General features: G+C 34.4%; 1 protein-coding gene across 25 annotated transcripts in view; it reads left to right on the plus strand.

The window, feature by feature from the left end:
- Window positions 1–11,888, plus strand: part of col13a1 (collagen, type XIII, alpha 1) — a gene marked incomplete at its 5' end in the record, with an annotated part of 104,693 nt that extends 92,805 nt beyond the window's left edge. For 12 of the 25 annotated variants that reach the window (XM_081351128.1, XM_081351132.1, XM_081351131.1 and 9 more), the window contains one exon: window positions 1,404–5,100. In XM_081351128.1, coding sequence (XP_081207254.1) covers window positions 1,404–1,577 — 174 coding nt within the window. In that variant the 3' untranslated portion in view covers window positions 1,578–5,100. The other 13 variants (XM_081351137.1, XM_081351138.1, XM_081351140.1 and 10 more) reach the window with 7 other exon arrangements.
- Window positions 11,889–13,627: the final 1,739 nt, after the last annotated feature.

Genomic DNA, 13,627 nt, shown 5'->3' on the forward strand with positions numbered 1-13,627 from the left:
TGATGTTCAGTCATCATCATAACCCATTACCTTTATTCAGCAAGGACACATTAAATTGATCAAACGCACCAGTGAAGAAACATTTACTGTATAATGTTACAAAAGAGTTCATTCTCTTTCATTTTTTAAATGCTGTTCTTTTTCATGGTTTCCACAAAAATATTAAGCAACACAACTGCTTTCAACAGTTGATAATAAATGTTTCATATTAGAATGATTTCTGAAGGATCATGTGACACTGAAGACTAATAAGTAATGATGCTGAAAATTCAGGTTTGCATCACAGCATTGAATTGCATTTCAAAATTCAGTATATTAATAAAATAGAAAACTGTTATTTTAAATTCTAATAATAATAATATTTCACAGTATTACTATTTGTACTGTATTTTTGATCAAATGAATGCGCCTTGATTGAGCGTACAAGACTTCTTTTAAAAACATTAAAACATCTTACTGACCCCAAACTTTTGAATGGGAGTGTATATGTAATTGTTGCTTAAAACCTTTTCATAAGTCAGTCAAATTATTTAACCTTATTTAATCATTTTTAAATATTTAGTAAATATGCATTCAGTATTTTTTTACACAAAGTTAGTAATACTTCAAAAAAATATTTTTAATATTTTTAAATCCCACACTAACCACACTGGCTGACCTCCTTAAACCCTCCACTTACCCTCCTTAAATTATCCCAATACTCATTGTAGTTCAAAAGCACATCTACTTTTAGAGTGTCTTGTAGTTATTCTTAGTGATGGTGCTTTTCTTACAAGTACTGCTAGTAGACTAGGAGGTCTGACTTTTTCGAATGCACTGTTGTTTGCAGGGGGAGAGGGGCAAGAAAGGCAACAGGGGGGCCAAAGGGGATAAGGGAGACCAAGGAGCCCCAGGATTAGATGCCCCGTGTCCGTTGGTATGTCTTTCGTTCAACGTGCAGCACTAAGGCAAAAGGAGACTTTACGAAAGCCACGTCTCCTTATGTCTTTGTGTAATAAACACTAACAACTGCCCAGAAGAGTTCTGGTCCAAGTCTTAGAATTACAATGTATATACATATAAAGAGACCTTGTGCTCATATATTTCTCATACATTACATAAGAAATATTGTAGATAGGGATTTGAATTAAAAATGACTAGGCACCAGAACTCTTAATGGGATTTTTGCTTTTCAGGATTAGGGCTGACATGAATTTGGTTCTGATGAACACAGTGGGATGGAGCCACTATTCAATAAATCATAGTTGAACTATGTGGAGTTTACATCCCTGTGGACATGGTGAACAAATTCCTGTCAGTCTCAGGTCCAGTGTGCTCTGGACCAATCAGACGCTGGAACACAGCGGCCATTGTGGGGGTGTGGATGGACGACAGGATGTTTATTTGACTGATTTCATAAACAGGGTTTCCGAGGCTTTAAAGGGGAGAAAGGTGAACCGGGGCTGCCAGGCCTGGACGGGCTAGATGCCCCGTGCGCTGTGGTATGCTGCTGTCTATCCCTTTCCTTATTCTGCATGCTTCCTGCTGTCCTGAAGCGAATGCTGCAGCATAGCCTATCCGGAATGAAGAACAAATGAAGAATAGAACAGAAAAAAAGCTTGCATGGCATCTCAGCATTAATATCTTTTAACTCTGTTAAATCTACAAACTTTCAAGGGGTCGTGATCTTATGACTAGTCATTGTACTATAAAAATATCCCGTAAACTTCCTTGTTAGTTCAAAAACAGCTTTTATTGAAAACAGGCTCCTAAAACGACTCGTTTCAAAATATGTCTCCAGACTACTTCTACTTCTACATCATTGCCTCTTTGGCTCCGCCTACCGATTCGCACATGTCATACAGCAGTCTAAATGCGAGAGAGACGCAAACACAGACTTACTCGGACAACAAAACGATAGAGGATTACAAGATGTTTTGCAGTGCCAAGTTGTGGAAAACAAAGTGTTTGCATTGCCTTCCTTGTGATCCTAACATTAAGAAAGCGTTGATTAACTTTATTAACAGTGTTCCGGATCGCGTCGGTTCATGTTCGCTTCATTTTACTGCGGATTAGTTTTTAAACGAGAGACTGAGAATAAAAGATGGTGCAGTGACGACTATATTAGTTCCGACAGAAATGTCACAACACTCAAGTGTGAGTAACAATCTTTTTACCATGTGTCACCATTGCTTTGACTGTTACAGATCAGATCATATGTACTCACTTTACTGAAAATTATGAACGATGAATATAAGAACGACATCGCGACATTCATTCATAATCCGTTTACGCGAAACAGTTATCCTTTGTCAACTATAGCTGTGGTAACTCCAAGTACTTAAACTGTATTTGCCACAACAAAGACTTATGAAGTACAGTATATGTAATATATGCATACATATTTCACAGTTGGCAAATGTTTCAATTAGATAAACACTTTTCTGTTGCGTCTTTGTTTCAACACTAATATAATGTAACTACAACAATACTATCTCACAAATACATTAGGAATAAATATAAAGATGATTAATTACCATACCACGCTTTCACAGACTGGAGTATCCTTCATATTTGAGGTGTAGGTTCATTGTCTTCTGATTCGAGGGCTCAAACATATGGATGAATTTCACTGGTTGGTGTCCGATATTCAACATCGGATGTTTTTAAAACAGATCCACATATGTAACGGCAGAGACGTTGAAAATGATTTTAAAGTGCCCCTATTATGCTATTTTAAAGTTTCCTAATGTTGTTTTGGAGTGTCCTACAACAGGTTTACATGCATCAAAGGTAAAAAAAACTGTATATACATTTGCACATGAACATTTTCAATGATTCTCAAACGATTCATCACATGAATCAATCTCTCTAAATCCCTCCTTTCCACGAGCTACTCTGCTCTGATTGGCCAGACAGCTCAGTCTGTTGTGATTGGTCTACCGCGTGTCGAAAACAAAAACAGCCATTGCCATAACAACGTCAGCTCTGCTTGTCCTGAGGCTTCCTACACCATAAACTAGACACAGTAACGAACAATGGCGTCGATTTTACCATATCAGTGCGAGCGCGAGTCCGATGATGAAACATTGAAAGAACTAGATATTAAACCCGAACCTCCAACGCAAGGACGACTCTAGCAGGACATTTCTCAGTGATACACTACTCAGTTTGAGGTACATTATGAGATGTTGCAACTGTAATTCCTCACCAGCAGAATTAACAAGTGCATGTCCATCAACAAACCGATTATTTTACTTGTACTTATTTATTTACCGAGTATTTTTCTAATTTATTGCAGTGAACATGTGTAAACTGTATCAATAACAGTGCATATATTAGCCGAGCTCTAGCGTGAATGACTGATGTAACATAAACGTTGGTAAAACAAATCTTGCTCCATGCTTAATCTTTCCTCAAAGTAGTGAGAACGACAGACAATCTGCATTAATAGACACAGTTTTAGGTAATAGTGGCCCACAACTGATTAGCAGAAGTATTTCAGTAAGACAGTGATAACGTGTGTTAGCCAGTTAGCAGGAGACCAACACAATATAAAACTCAAAACTAAGTATTTTGAACACCATCTTTCAAGAGCAAGCGGTTTGCAAATCCTGCATTGAACTCTGAGATTTGAGAAGCAGTCTTCAGTAAAATAAAGGGAACACAGCAAAAGTTCAGGATTATACTGCTATGATATCGTGGTAAAGATGAATTTTAACCATTGGTTCTTCACATGCTCGTCCTTGGGCAGTGAAAAACCCTGGCTTTACCTTCACATTGTAGAGCACAGCGTCTTCTGGACATGATGCTGTCCAGTATCCACAGGAATCAGCTGCTGGTTTGAGGTTCAAGTTTTCCCTGGTGTCTGCACACGCAATAAGTGGACGGGCAATATACTAATGTTTCGTCTGGACGTCACAACGTCAAGACTCGTTTGAAAAACGATTCATTTCATTGACTCAGAGTCGACTCTTACTTTTGAAAGACAATAACTTTATATACAGTGCACTTTCAAATGTAAAACTTTGCAGGATGTTTTCATTCACTTAGAGCTATATTACACACTACATGAAAGGTCATTTTCAAAAATCCATAATAGGGGCACTTTAATATGCGAAACATCTCCTCAATCATAGCAGTGGGCATCTACTTCAAAGTCTTGAATGCGGCATGCCCATCAAAACTGAGTGTTTCAAAGAGAAGGTAAAAACAGGATGGAAAATAGCTTATTACTTCTAAATTAGGATGTTTTTTATGTGAAAATCTTGCTAATATTATAAGTGAACCTCAAAGAACATACAATTTTATAAAAAAAAAAAAAAAAAAAAAACAGTTCATGACCCCTTTAATTACTAACCATTTTTTAAATCTGTTTCAGAAAAACTACATTTATTATATTATTAAAATATTAAAAATCTAACCGTTTGTTTTCACCAATACGTTTTTGTGTGAATTTAACACTTGCTTAACTTGATTTGTAAAATATACATATTGAGACTACTTGTAAAATAAAATGGTTGCTACTTCTTCATTTTTTTTTATATATATATAAATATATTTTTTTTTATATGAATGCATGCATTCAATTTTATTTTTTACTTATCTGTGTATCCAATATTCTTACACTAACCTGCATATTAACGAAATAACACTTCACCACGTCTGTTTTCATCCGGTAAAATGGAGCACCCTGGATCACCACAAATATCTGCATGAAAGAAAGTGTTCAATAGAAATGCCTTATTGCAAAAAGCAGGTATCTTGACTGCTCATTATTTTCTTGTTTATTTACCCGATTGAGTTGTTAAGAATGTAAACCCTTTGGTTTGAAACATCCAGGTACATCATATTTGCATATATAGATTATTCTTATGGTTATAGTTTTGAGTGCTGTTTTGTAAGTGTTTATGCTTGTGTGATTGATTGATTGATTGATTGATTGATTGATTGATTGATTGATTGATTGATTGATTGATTGATTGATTGATTGATTGATTGATTGATTGATGAGGGGAAATGTATGTTTCAAAAGTGCTACTGAAATGGTTATGTATACTGTATGTGCACGGATTCTGTTTCATATCTCAAGAAAATGAAATGATGTTTACTATTCTTCACCTCTCCTCTTTGTTTTAGGGCGATGATGGTCTGCCAGTACCAGGGTGTTGGAATAAAGTGAGTTCTCTTGACTGATCATATTTACATTTTGCTTTTGAAATAATTGCGTTCATACCATCCTTACTATGATATAACTTGTGCAATGAATTCATGATATGGAGGTATAGATACTATATTAACTGTCATCTACAATCCGTTTGTAATATATAATCATAATTTAATACAAATTGTTTTATCATTTTCAATCTGCTGCAATATAGTACTTTACGACCAGTTGTTTCGAATCTGATTTGAGCTTTATTAGCGATTACACTCTTTTCTTTCTATACAACATCCGATAGGAAACAATCTATGCCTCCATTTGCTTGAAAGATGTGTGCTTTGAAAATAACATGTGGTCTTTTGCCTCTTGTCTTGCAGTGATGTTAATTCCTGAATGCCATGTGTGATTGTAAATAGAATATTTATTTTTGTACTTTTTTTTTGCCATTGATCTGTTATAAGGATGGAAAATACAGCAAACCATAAAAATATTGGCAGGACTTTTGTACAGATGTTTATTTTTATTACTGGTAATGTTTTTTTTTATGTAATGGACTTTATACTGTACCTATGCATTATGTCAAAATGTTTTGATCAAGGAAGAAATATACTGTGGCAGCATATGCATGATATTTGTGCATTATGTTAACTGATACGTGCCTATTAACTTATTGTATCATGGTGTTTTAATGTGTTGTGTCGGACCACGCTGCACTGATTAGTGGGGCTGGAGTTACAAATTGGCCTTGTGTGTAAGAGGAAACCCTTTGCTCTGAGAATAACATGGACATGTTCACACCAAACCTAATGATCTTACACTGTAACTGCATATGTTTACTGACAATTAAAATGACTTATTTCAAAGTCCATTCTACATGCAGTATAATTATCAAGTCAGTAGTTTCAGTGCATAAATTATAAACATTTGCACTGCATGACTTGTTTAGTGAGCATTTCAAACTGTTTTGACTCCATATTCACCTGCCAAATATATTATTGCAAAAACTGAATTAGTCAACTGCTTCATGTAAGGAAAAAACATGTAATCTTCATGCAGTGCTTTGCCTCCATGGGCTTTATGTAAATATGCCAGAATCTTGCCCTTTCAGCAGTTATTTTCTGTTTCTATTTCTATTCTTATCTCTGACAATTTAATAATAGAGAGAAATTCATTTTTTTTATCTCATATATTGCTGCTCACTGTCAAGCACATCTTTGTGTTTGCTAATAAACATCTACACTACTGTTCAAAACCTTGGGGTCAGTAATATATATACTGTATATATTTTTAAAAAATGCTTCTGTTCAGCATGATGTGACACTAAAAACTTGTACATTCATTATTGCAAAAACAGTCTATTTCAAATGAAAAAAAAAATCTTTGAACTTTCTATTCATCAAAGAATTCTGCAGCAAATCAGAATGATTTCTGAAGGATCATGTGACACTGAAGCCTGGAGTAATGATGCTGAAAAGTCAGCTTTGCATCACAGGAATAAATTCATTTTAAAAAAATATATTACAACAGAAAAGAGATGTTTTAAATGTGTAAAAATATTTCACAATATTACTATTTTTACTGATTTTTTATTTGAAAAATTCAGCGTCTTTGAGCAAAAGAGAGTTGTTTTTTTTGAGTAAAAAAAAAAATCTTACCGACCCTAAAATTTATAACAGTAGTGTATGTCCCGTTTTACCTCAACTATCAAGTACAAATGAAGAATAAAAGTTAGTATTATAAACTTGCAATTTACATTATAATATGTTGATTCCCAAGACACATCAGGGTCATAGAAAAAGGCCCTTAGCTAAAATGGTTTTGTTTTGTGTTCATTCAGTGTTGAAGTCATTGAATTGTGTAGGACTGCTGCTGCTTACATTGACAAGCTGTTCGGGTTCCATTTTGCCTGTTAATATGGAGTTAAGCATGGTTTGTAATCATCAGTGTCTATAAACTCTTTATTCGTCTGTAATACCTCATACTAACATGTGCCTTAATGCTTTTACTCTGCCAAAGTAGTTTTGAGACATATCAACCGTAATGTAAAAGAAGCTATGCTGTCAACATGAGGAATATAAGACAATAAATGGCTGTAAAAAAGTTCAGCCAAAACGTTTCCTAACATGTCTTTTTTTAACTGTTTGTTTGCATAGTGATTGGGAAAAATTAACACGCTCTGGATGTTCACATGCTGCAGGTTTGCTTGTTACCGTGATTTGCATCTGACTGAAGTGTGAAAACTGCATCAGGTTATTCAGTTATTCTCAGTGTTGGGGAAAGTTACTTTTAAAAGTAATGCATTACAATATTGCGTTTCTAACTAATTGTGTTATAGTTACTTTTTATGGAAAGTAATGTGTTGCGTTACTTTTTATCATCTGGGATGGGATTGCTTGTTTGTTTTTAATGACAAAAAAAAAAAAAGATATTTTTTTGGCAAATGTGAAGGCCTTTCACACCAAAAGTGAAATGAACAAGCCTCAGGTTGAAGGAAATGCACATTCACTCCTGTACAGTAGAGGGCGCAGCTCAAACAAACCTTTCAGCTGTGCTGCCATTCTAGCTTGCAGAAGACTAGGATGCAGGAGAAGAAACTCCAAAGCTGTGTCCAAAATCGCATACTGTCTGAGTTTGAACTTACTTCACGACCGTTAAAAAAGTATATTCTAAATAGTATGAATGTAATCTGGACGTACTGCATTCACCATGTTGTCATTATCATGTGACCTACCAGCGTCAGTTACATCGCTTCACCTCCACTCATAAATCCTCTCCCGTGGCCTCATGGGATAGTAAAGTGTCCATCGTATGCACACTTCAGAATCTCACTGGAAGTAGTAGGTTATCCGGAGACTTTTTGCCTACTCATTTATGAGTACTATGAATTCAGACACATTTCTCGCCTGCTATATAGTATAGGGAAATATGTGATTTCGGATGCAGCCCAACACTCACTTCAGCAATAAATCAAAAACGAAACGTTTATGTAAAGTAATTTTGCAGTTGAATTGGATTGGATCATCGATGATCAGCAGCAAAGACACTGATTAATAAAGTGAGATTAAATACATAAAGTATTTTGTCTAATATAACATGAAATTATTGCAGGTTTGCTTAATATTCTGTGTTTGCATTTCACTGTTTTTATTAATTTTGAGGAGTAGGCCTACTGAAATCTGTTTTTGTGAGATGAGTAAATGCTTACATTTAGTCTAGTAAACTACAGTAACCATCATGCACTTAGGCCTACTCCTGATTTCTCTCAACATGGGTCAATAAAGCCAGTCAATAAATGGGAAAACAAAGTAACTCCGATATCTTAAATGTACAAGTAATACGTTACTTTACTCTTTACTTGGAAAAAGTAATCTGCTTTTCTTGTAATGCATTACCCCCAACACTGGTTATTCTACATGCATGTTGTCTGAAGCGTTCTCCATCTCCAAGTCAGGAGTAAAGTGTGTCAGTGCATTACAAATGTGTGTTTCTTTTATTAAAAGGGTCAGAATCCGTTCCAGCTAGCCAAGAAGTAATCCAGCGGTGAGATTCACGTGGTTCTGGTTTGATTTCCTTCATAAGCAACACAAAACCTTGAAGAGGTTTTGGACGATCTTTGAGTTTGGGCTGCTCTTCGGTGGCTGTTTGAAGGATTTAGTTTCCTGTATAACCGTCCTGTAGTTCTGGAAGGCCTCAGAGGGTGGCAGATATGAACAGACTAAAACTGACTGAACTACAGACGATAATTCAGAAGTAGCCTGTCATTTCTCCAAGTTTTACACTCTTTTCTTTATTCACTATGTGAAAGAAACATTTTAGCACATTTTCTTCCTTTTTAATGACAATGTTATGTACAATTATTAATGTTTGTGAGCAGAGGATTCAGCGCAGCTCATTGAACATGCAGATGTGGTGTTATTGTGTTTCCAGACAAACCAAGAAAGAAAAATCTTTGATGATTCCTTATTCAAACTATCACTGCCTTCTATTGAGAGTTGTCGGTAGAATATAACCTCACACTTCACTCATAGTACATATTTACACTATACGTTTTATTTAACATGTATGTACATAACGGCTGTGCTTGTACAGCATAGTGATCAACCTTTAAAAATGAGAATAAAATCACTTATACAGCTAAAACCAAAAAGTGAACATGAAGGACTATCACTGTAACTGAAATGCTGTGTACCAACTTTCACCATAAACCTCCTAAAAGGTATTTAGCAAAAACAGTATTTACAATTTTTTTTTTTTTTTTTTTTACTAGTTGCAATAAGGGCATTTGATGGTGTTGCAACATGCTTGTACATTTCACTGCTGTAAACATAAATGTCAATGCTGACTTGATCTGTATATTTTGCAAACTCTTTGAAATGAAAATAACTGAGCGCAGTTTGTTTGGGTACTTGTACAGAACGGCTGTAATTTTAAGAATGTATGAGGCAGCTAATGCAAGAAATAATTAACCAGCAGTGACACATTGGCCGTTTAATTTATTGTTTGGTTCACAACATGTGTGACCTTCAGATAAACTATTTGTTTATATGAAGTTTTATGGCTGCAAATAATTAGAGTAAACATCTTCAACTATTTTTGGTTGTCCAGAATATGCAAGTTATTGTTATCAAATTCACAGAATATGGAGTACTGCTAGGGATGACATTATCACTGCAACCATGGTGGGGTTTGTAAGGGAAAATATAGGCTACTAATGTCCTAACAATAATTATGACCTAGATTAAAAAAGGAAAATTAGATGTGGTAGCAAATGTACCAGCAGCTATTTTTAAAGTAAATGCAAGCATTCCTTACGTTATATTTTGACACCTGTTTCAGTCAAAAATTGGTTGTATATAAACCCATTGTATAGTTTCATTAAATCTTCTATTCTGTCAAGTTTTAATCGTTTAAGAAGATGTTATACAGATAACATATAACTTATTTAAGGCTAAAAAACACCTATTTTCTTATCAATAGGCCATTGTGGTCACTATTAGAGGATAAGTCAGTTAGGCCTAAGTGAGAAATAACAATTCATTTTAAAATATGTCTATTTGTAATATTGTTCTTGGATTATAAATGACAGAGGTCTACTTGTATTTGATTTTGAAGACATTGTGTGATATATATGTGTAAAAATGAACATTTCATAATGATACACTCAAAAATAAAGGTTCTTCAATGGGTTTATTGGACACATTTTCACTGTATAAGGTTCTTGAGTCGTATATGTCAGTGTTTCTCAACTTGTGTGGATCGAGGAGTAGTCAAAGAAACAAGACAAAAAAAAATCTAAATGTTTTTCTGATGCGAGACTTTTATTTTGAAAGACGTGGGTGAACGCGAATGAGATGTTGTCAGGCTATGTCAGTGTCATTATTCTAACATTATTTTCGTAGTTTGTTACGAAATAAAAAGTCTCTCGCCTCACAAAAACGAACTTTCCTGTTCTGTTAGACTTTGTGCTGTGCTCGAGACTCGCAAACGTTAAGAAAAAGTTTTTTTTTTAAGTAGCCTATCAATCATGCTGGTTTATGGCATCAGGCAGTAAAGCCCTTCTAATTTTAACCTTTATTTTTAAGTGTTCACAACAGTATGTTTAAAAACATGTATTTCTATGTGTTTTTCCCTTAGTTATAATATGATATTGGTTGCAAATAGGCCTACTAATCATTCTGTTCTGACGTAAGATAATATATAATGCTCAAAAGAGGAATGAATCAGATCTTATGCAATCTGTATTAAAATAGCATTAGGGGCATGCCATGTTATGAAGTGGTTTTCATGTTATTGTGCACAACGCTTCATTTCTTTTTCTCAGTATAATTTTGCACATTGAAGTGTGTGTGACTTTTTTCCATGTCTTGAACAAGAATATAATGTTTGTACTGTAAATCATGTATTTTTATGTCCCTGTTGACAAATGTTTTGATCTCATGTTGTCCGACTTTGTACAGTGTACTCTTCAAAAAATGTGTCTCTCTGATCTTGACTAAATTCAAATGTGTGACAGCATTTTTAAAAAGCTTTATAATCATTTTTTTCCCCAAATTATAGGGTTATATTGACCTTTATTGAGGAGTACACTTTCAAAACAGCTGTCAAGCTTATAGGAACATTAACCAAACTTGCCAGTTGCAGTTTTGAATGCCAGTTTATTCTTGGATCATTCTGATGTCCACATCACACACTGCCCATATTTGAGCACTGTTGTCTTTGTTCACCTGCTGCTCACAGATTTCTTTCTTTAGATCATTTACAAGTGTGTTTCATACCGAGAACAAATTATCTGACAGTTTGTGTGATATCTTTGATACTGTTGTTGTTGTGTGTAATTAAACATGGATAAGAGGGCATTTATTCAGTGCTTTTACAGGAAGTGCAAATGCAAGATGCATTGCAACCACTTGCATGGTTATTATGCGCCTACTTGTATACATTTACATTTAAAGTGTCAATCTGACTAACATGTTACAGTCTGTTTGACTAAAGATTGGCTTTAGGGTTATGTTTATCTTTTCCTTCCATTTCCCTTCTTTAAATTGTTTAAAATCATGCATTGAATGAATATGTAAAATGTTATTATTGCTGATTCAGTATATGCTTTTGGAGACACCATTATTATTATTTAAAGTTTTTTCAAGTTCTTTTTTTCATAATGACTTTCTTTTTTTAAAATAGGCTATATCTAGCTTTTTGTTTCTTTTTCAAAAAGACATCAGAACTGTATTATCCATGCAGTGAAATAAAGGAAATGGAATAATGCAAATGCACCGACTGAACTCTGTTCTGTTTGGGAAACAAATGCTGGTTTTAAAGAAATTACAAAAACAGAGTTAAAGGGATAGTTCACCCAAAAAAAAAATATATATATATATATAATAAAAAAAAAAATTCTGTCATCATTTACTCACCCTTAAAATTTCCCAAACCTGTATGAATTTCTTTCTTCTGCTGATTACAAAAGAAGATATTTTGAGGACTATGCCTAACCAAACAGTTGATAGACCCCATTGACTTCCATAGTATTTTTTTTCCCATATGGAAGTCAATGGGGTCTATCAACTGATTGGTTACCAACAATCTTCAAATTATCTTCTTTTGTGTTGAGCAGAAGATAGAGTATGGGTGTGGGTGAGTAAATGATGACAGACAGAACTATTTTCATTTTTGGGTGAATTATCCCTTTAAGGCATGCTGTTGACACAATAAGAAACATTAAAAAAAGAAATCCAAAGACAAAATTTGCAATGAAAAACAATCTTCCAAAAAAAAAGAAAATTCTGGAGATTATTTTGATGTATTCATAAAAAATTGCGAGAGTACATTAATCTCTTATGACAGGATAGCTGAAAGCTACAATGAAACGTTTCCCGTGTCGTGTGTAATGCTACACTGCCACCGCTAGATGTCAGTAGAATCCACAGTTCCGCATCAGCGCTCAGTCTCGTGAAGACAGTCCTGTTGCTGCTGCATCCTGTCAGCGCGCGACTCAGACTCAGACCGATCGCTCATATGAGGACAAGCAGCGTTTCTCAATTATCCACAAATAAACAGCTGTGGAAACTCTATTACACCCTGACAGGTGGTAAGTAGTAATTCAACATTTGCCTGTCCGCTGCGTTTAATTTCCTTTAATATCAAATTTGCAGAAACTGTATGTCATATTTTATTCAATTTGTTCGTTTGTAAATGTCTTTCAAGTTCATAGTCTTAAATGACAGTCTAATTGTTCCTTCATCTTAAATCAAATCTCTCGCTAATGCCAGGTGTGGTCTTAATTAAATTTTGAATGAGCATATTCAGCTGCTCAGTTCAAAGAATTATCCTCCATTCATAGTCAGTAATGTTGTTGATGGTCTTTTTTTCATTAATGTCACATCATTATTGTCATGTGTTTTAAATGTTATATATTTACACTATTTATTATTTACGCCCCTGGACAATAGCAGTGTAAAATTACAGTGTTAACAGTTTTTTTCGTGCAATATTTACACAAAATTCAGAAAAAACATTTAGTCTCATGCTTCTAAATAATATTTGATCAAATAATTTGTTTTAAGGAAACTGGTAGCCCTTTATGGTAACACTTTATTTTAGTGTCTTTGTTACATGTGTTACATGTACTTACCATAATAATAACAGTAAATTATGCATAATTACATGCAACTAACCCTCAACCAAATCATAATCCTACCCTAACCCAATAGTAAGTACATGTAGTTAATTATTATTACTTAGAACTTAAATATGTAATTACACTGTAACAATGACACCTTAAAATAAAGTGTAACCCGCACTCTATGTACGTATTATTGCAATTACAATAACTGGGTTATAACTAGGCACTAAACCTGAACTTACCCTTAAACTTAGGGTATATTACCCAGTACTTTCTTAGGCAAGTACAAGTACACATACTGTAACATAAAGGGTTACAATTCATGGTTACACTTTATTTTAAGGTGTCTTTGTTACACTGTA

This window comes from Scardinius erythrophthalmus (assembly GCF_964197995.2).
Source record: "Scardinius erythrophthalmus genome assembly, chromosome: 21".
NCBI classification, from domain to species: Eukaryota; Metazoa; Chordata; class Actinopteri; order Cypriniformes; family Leuciscidae; genus Scardinius; species Scardinius erythrophthalmus.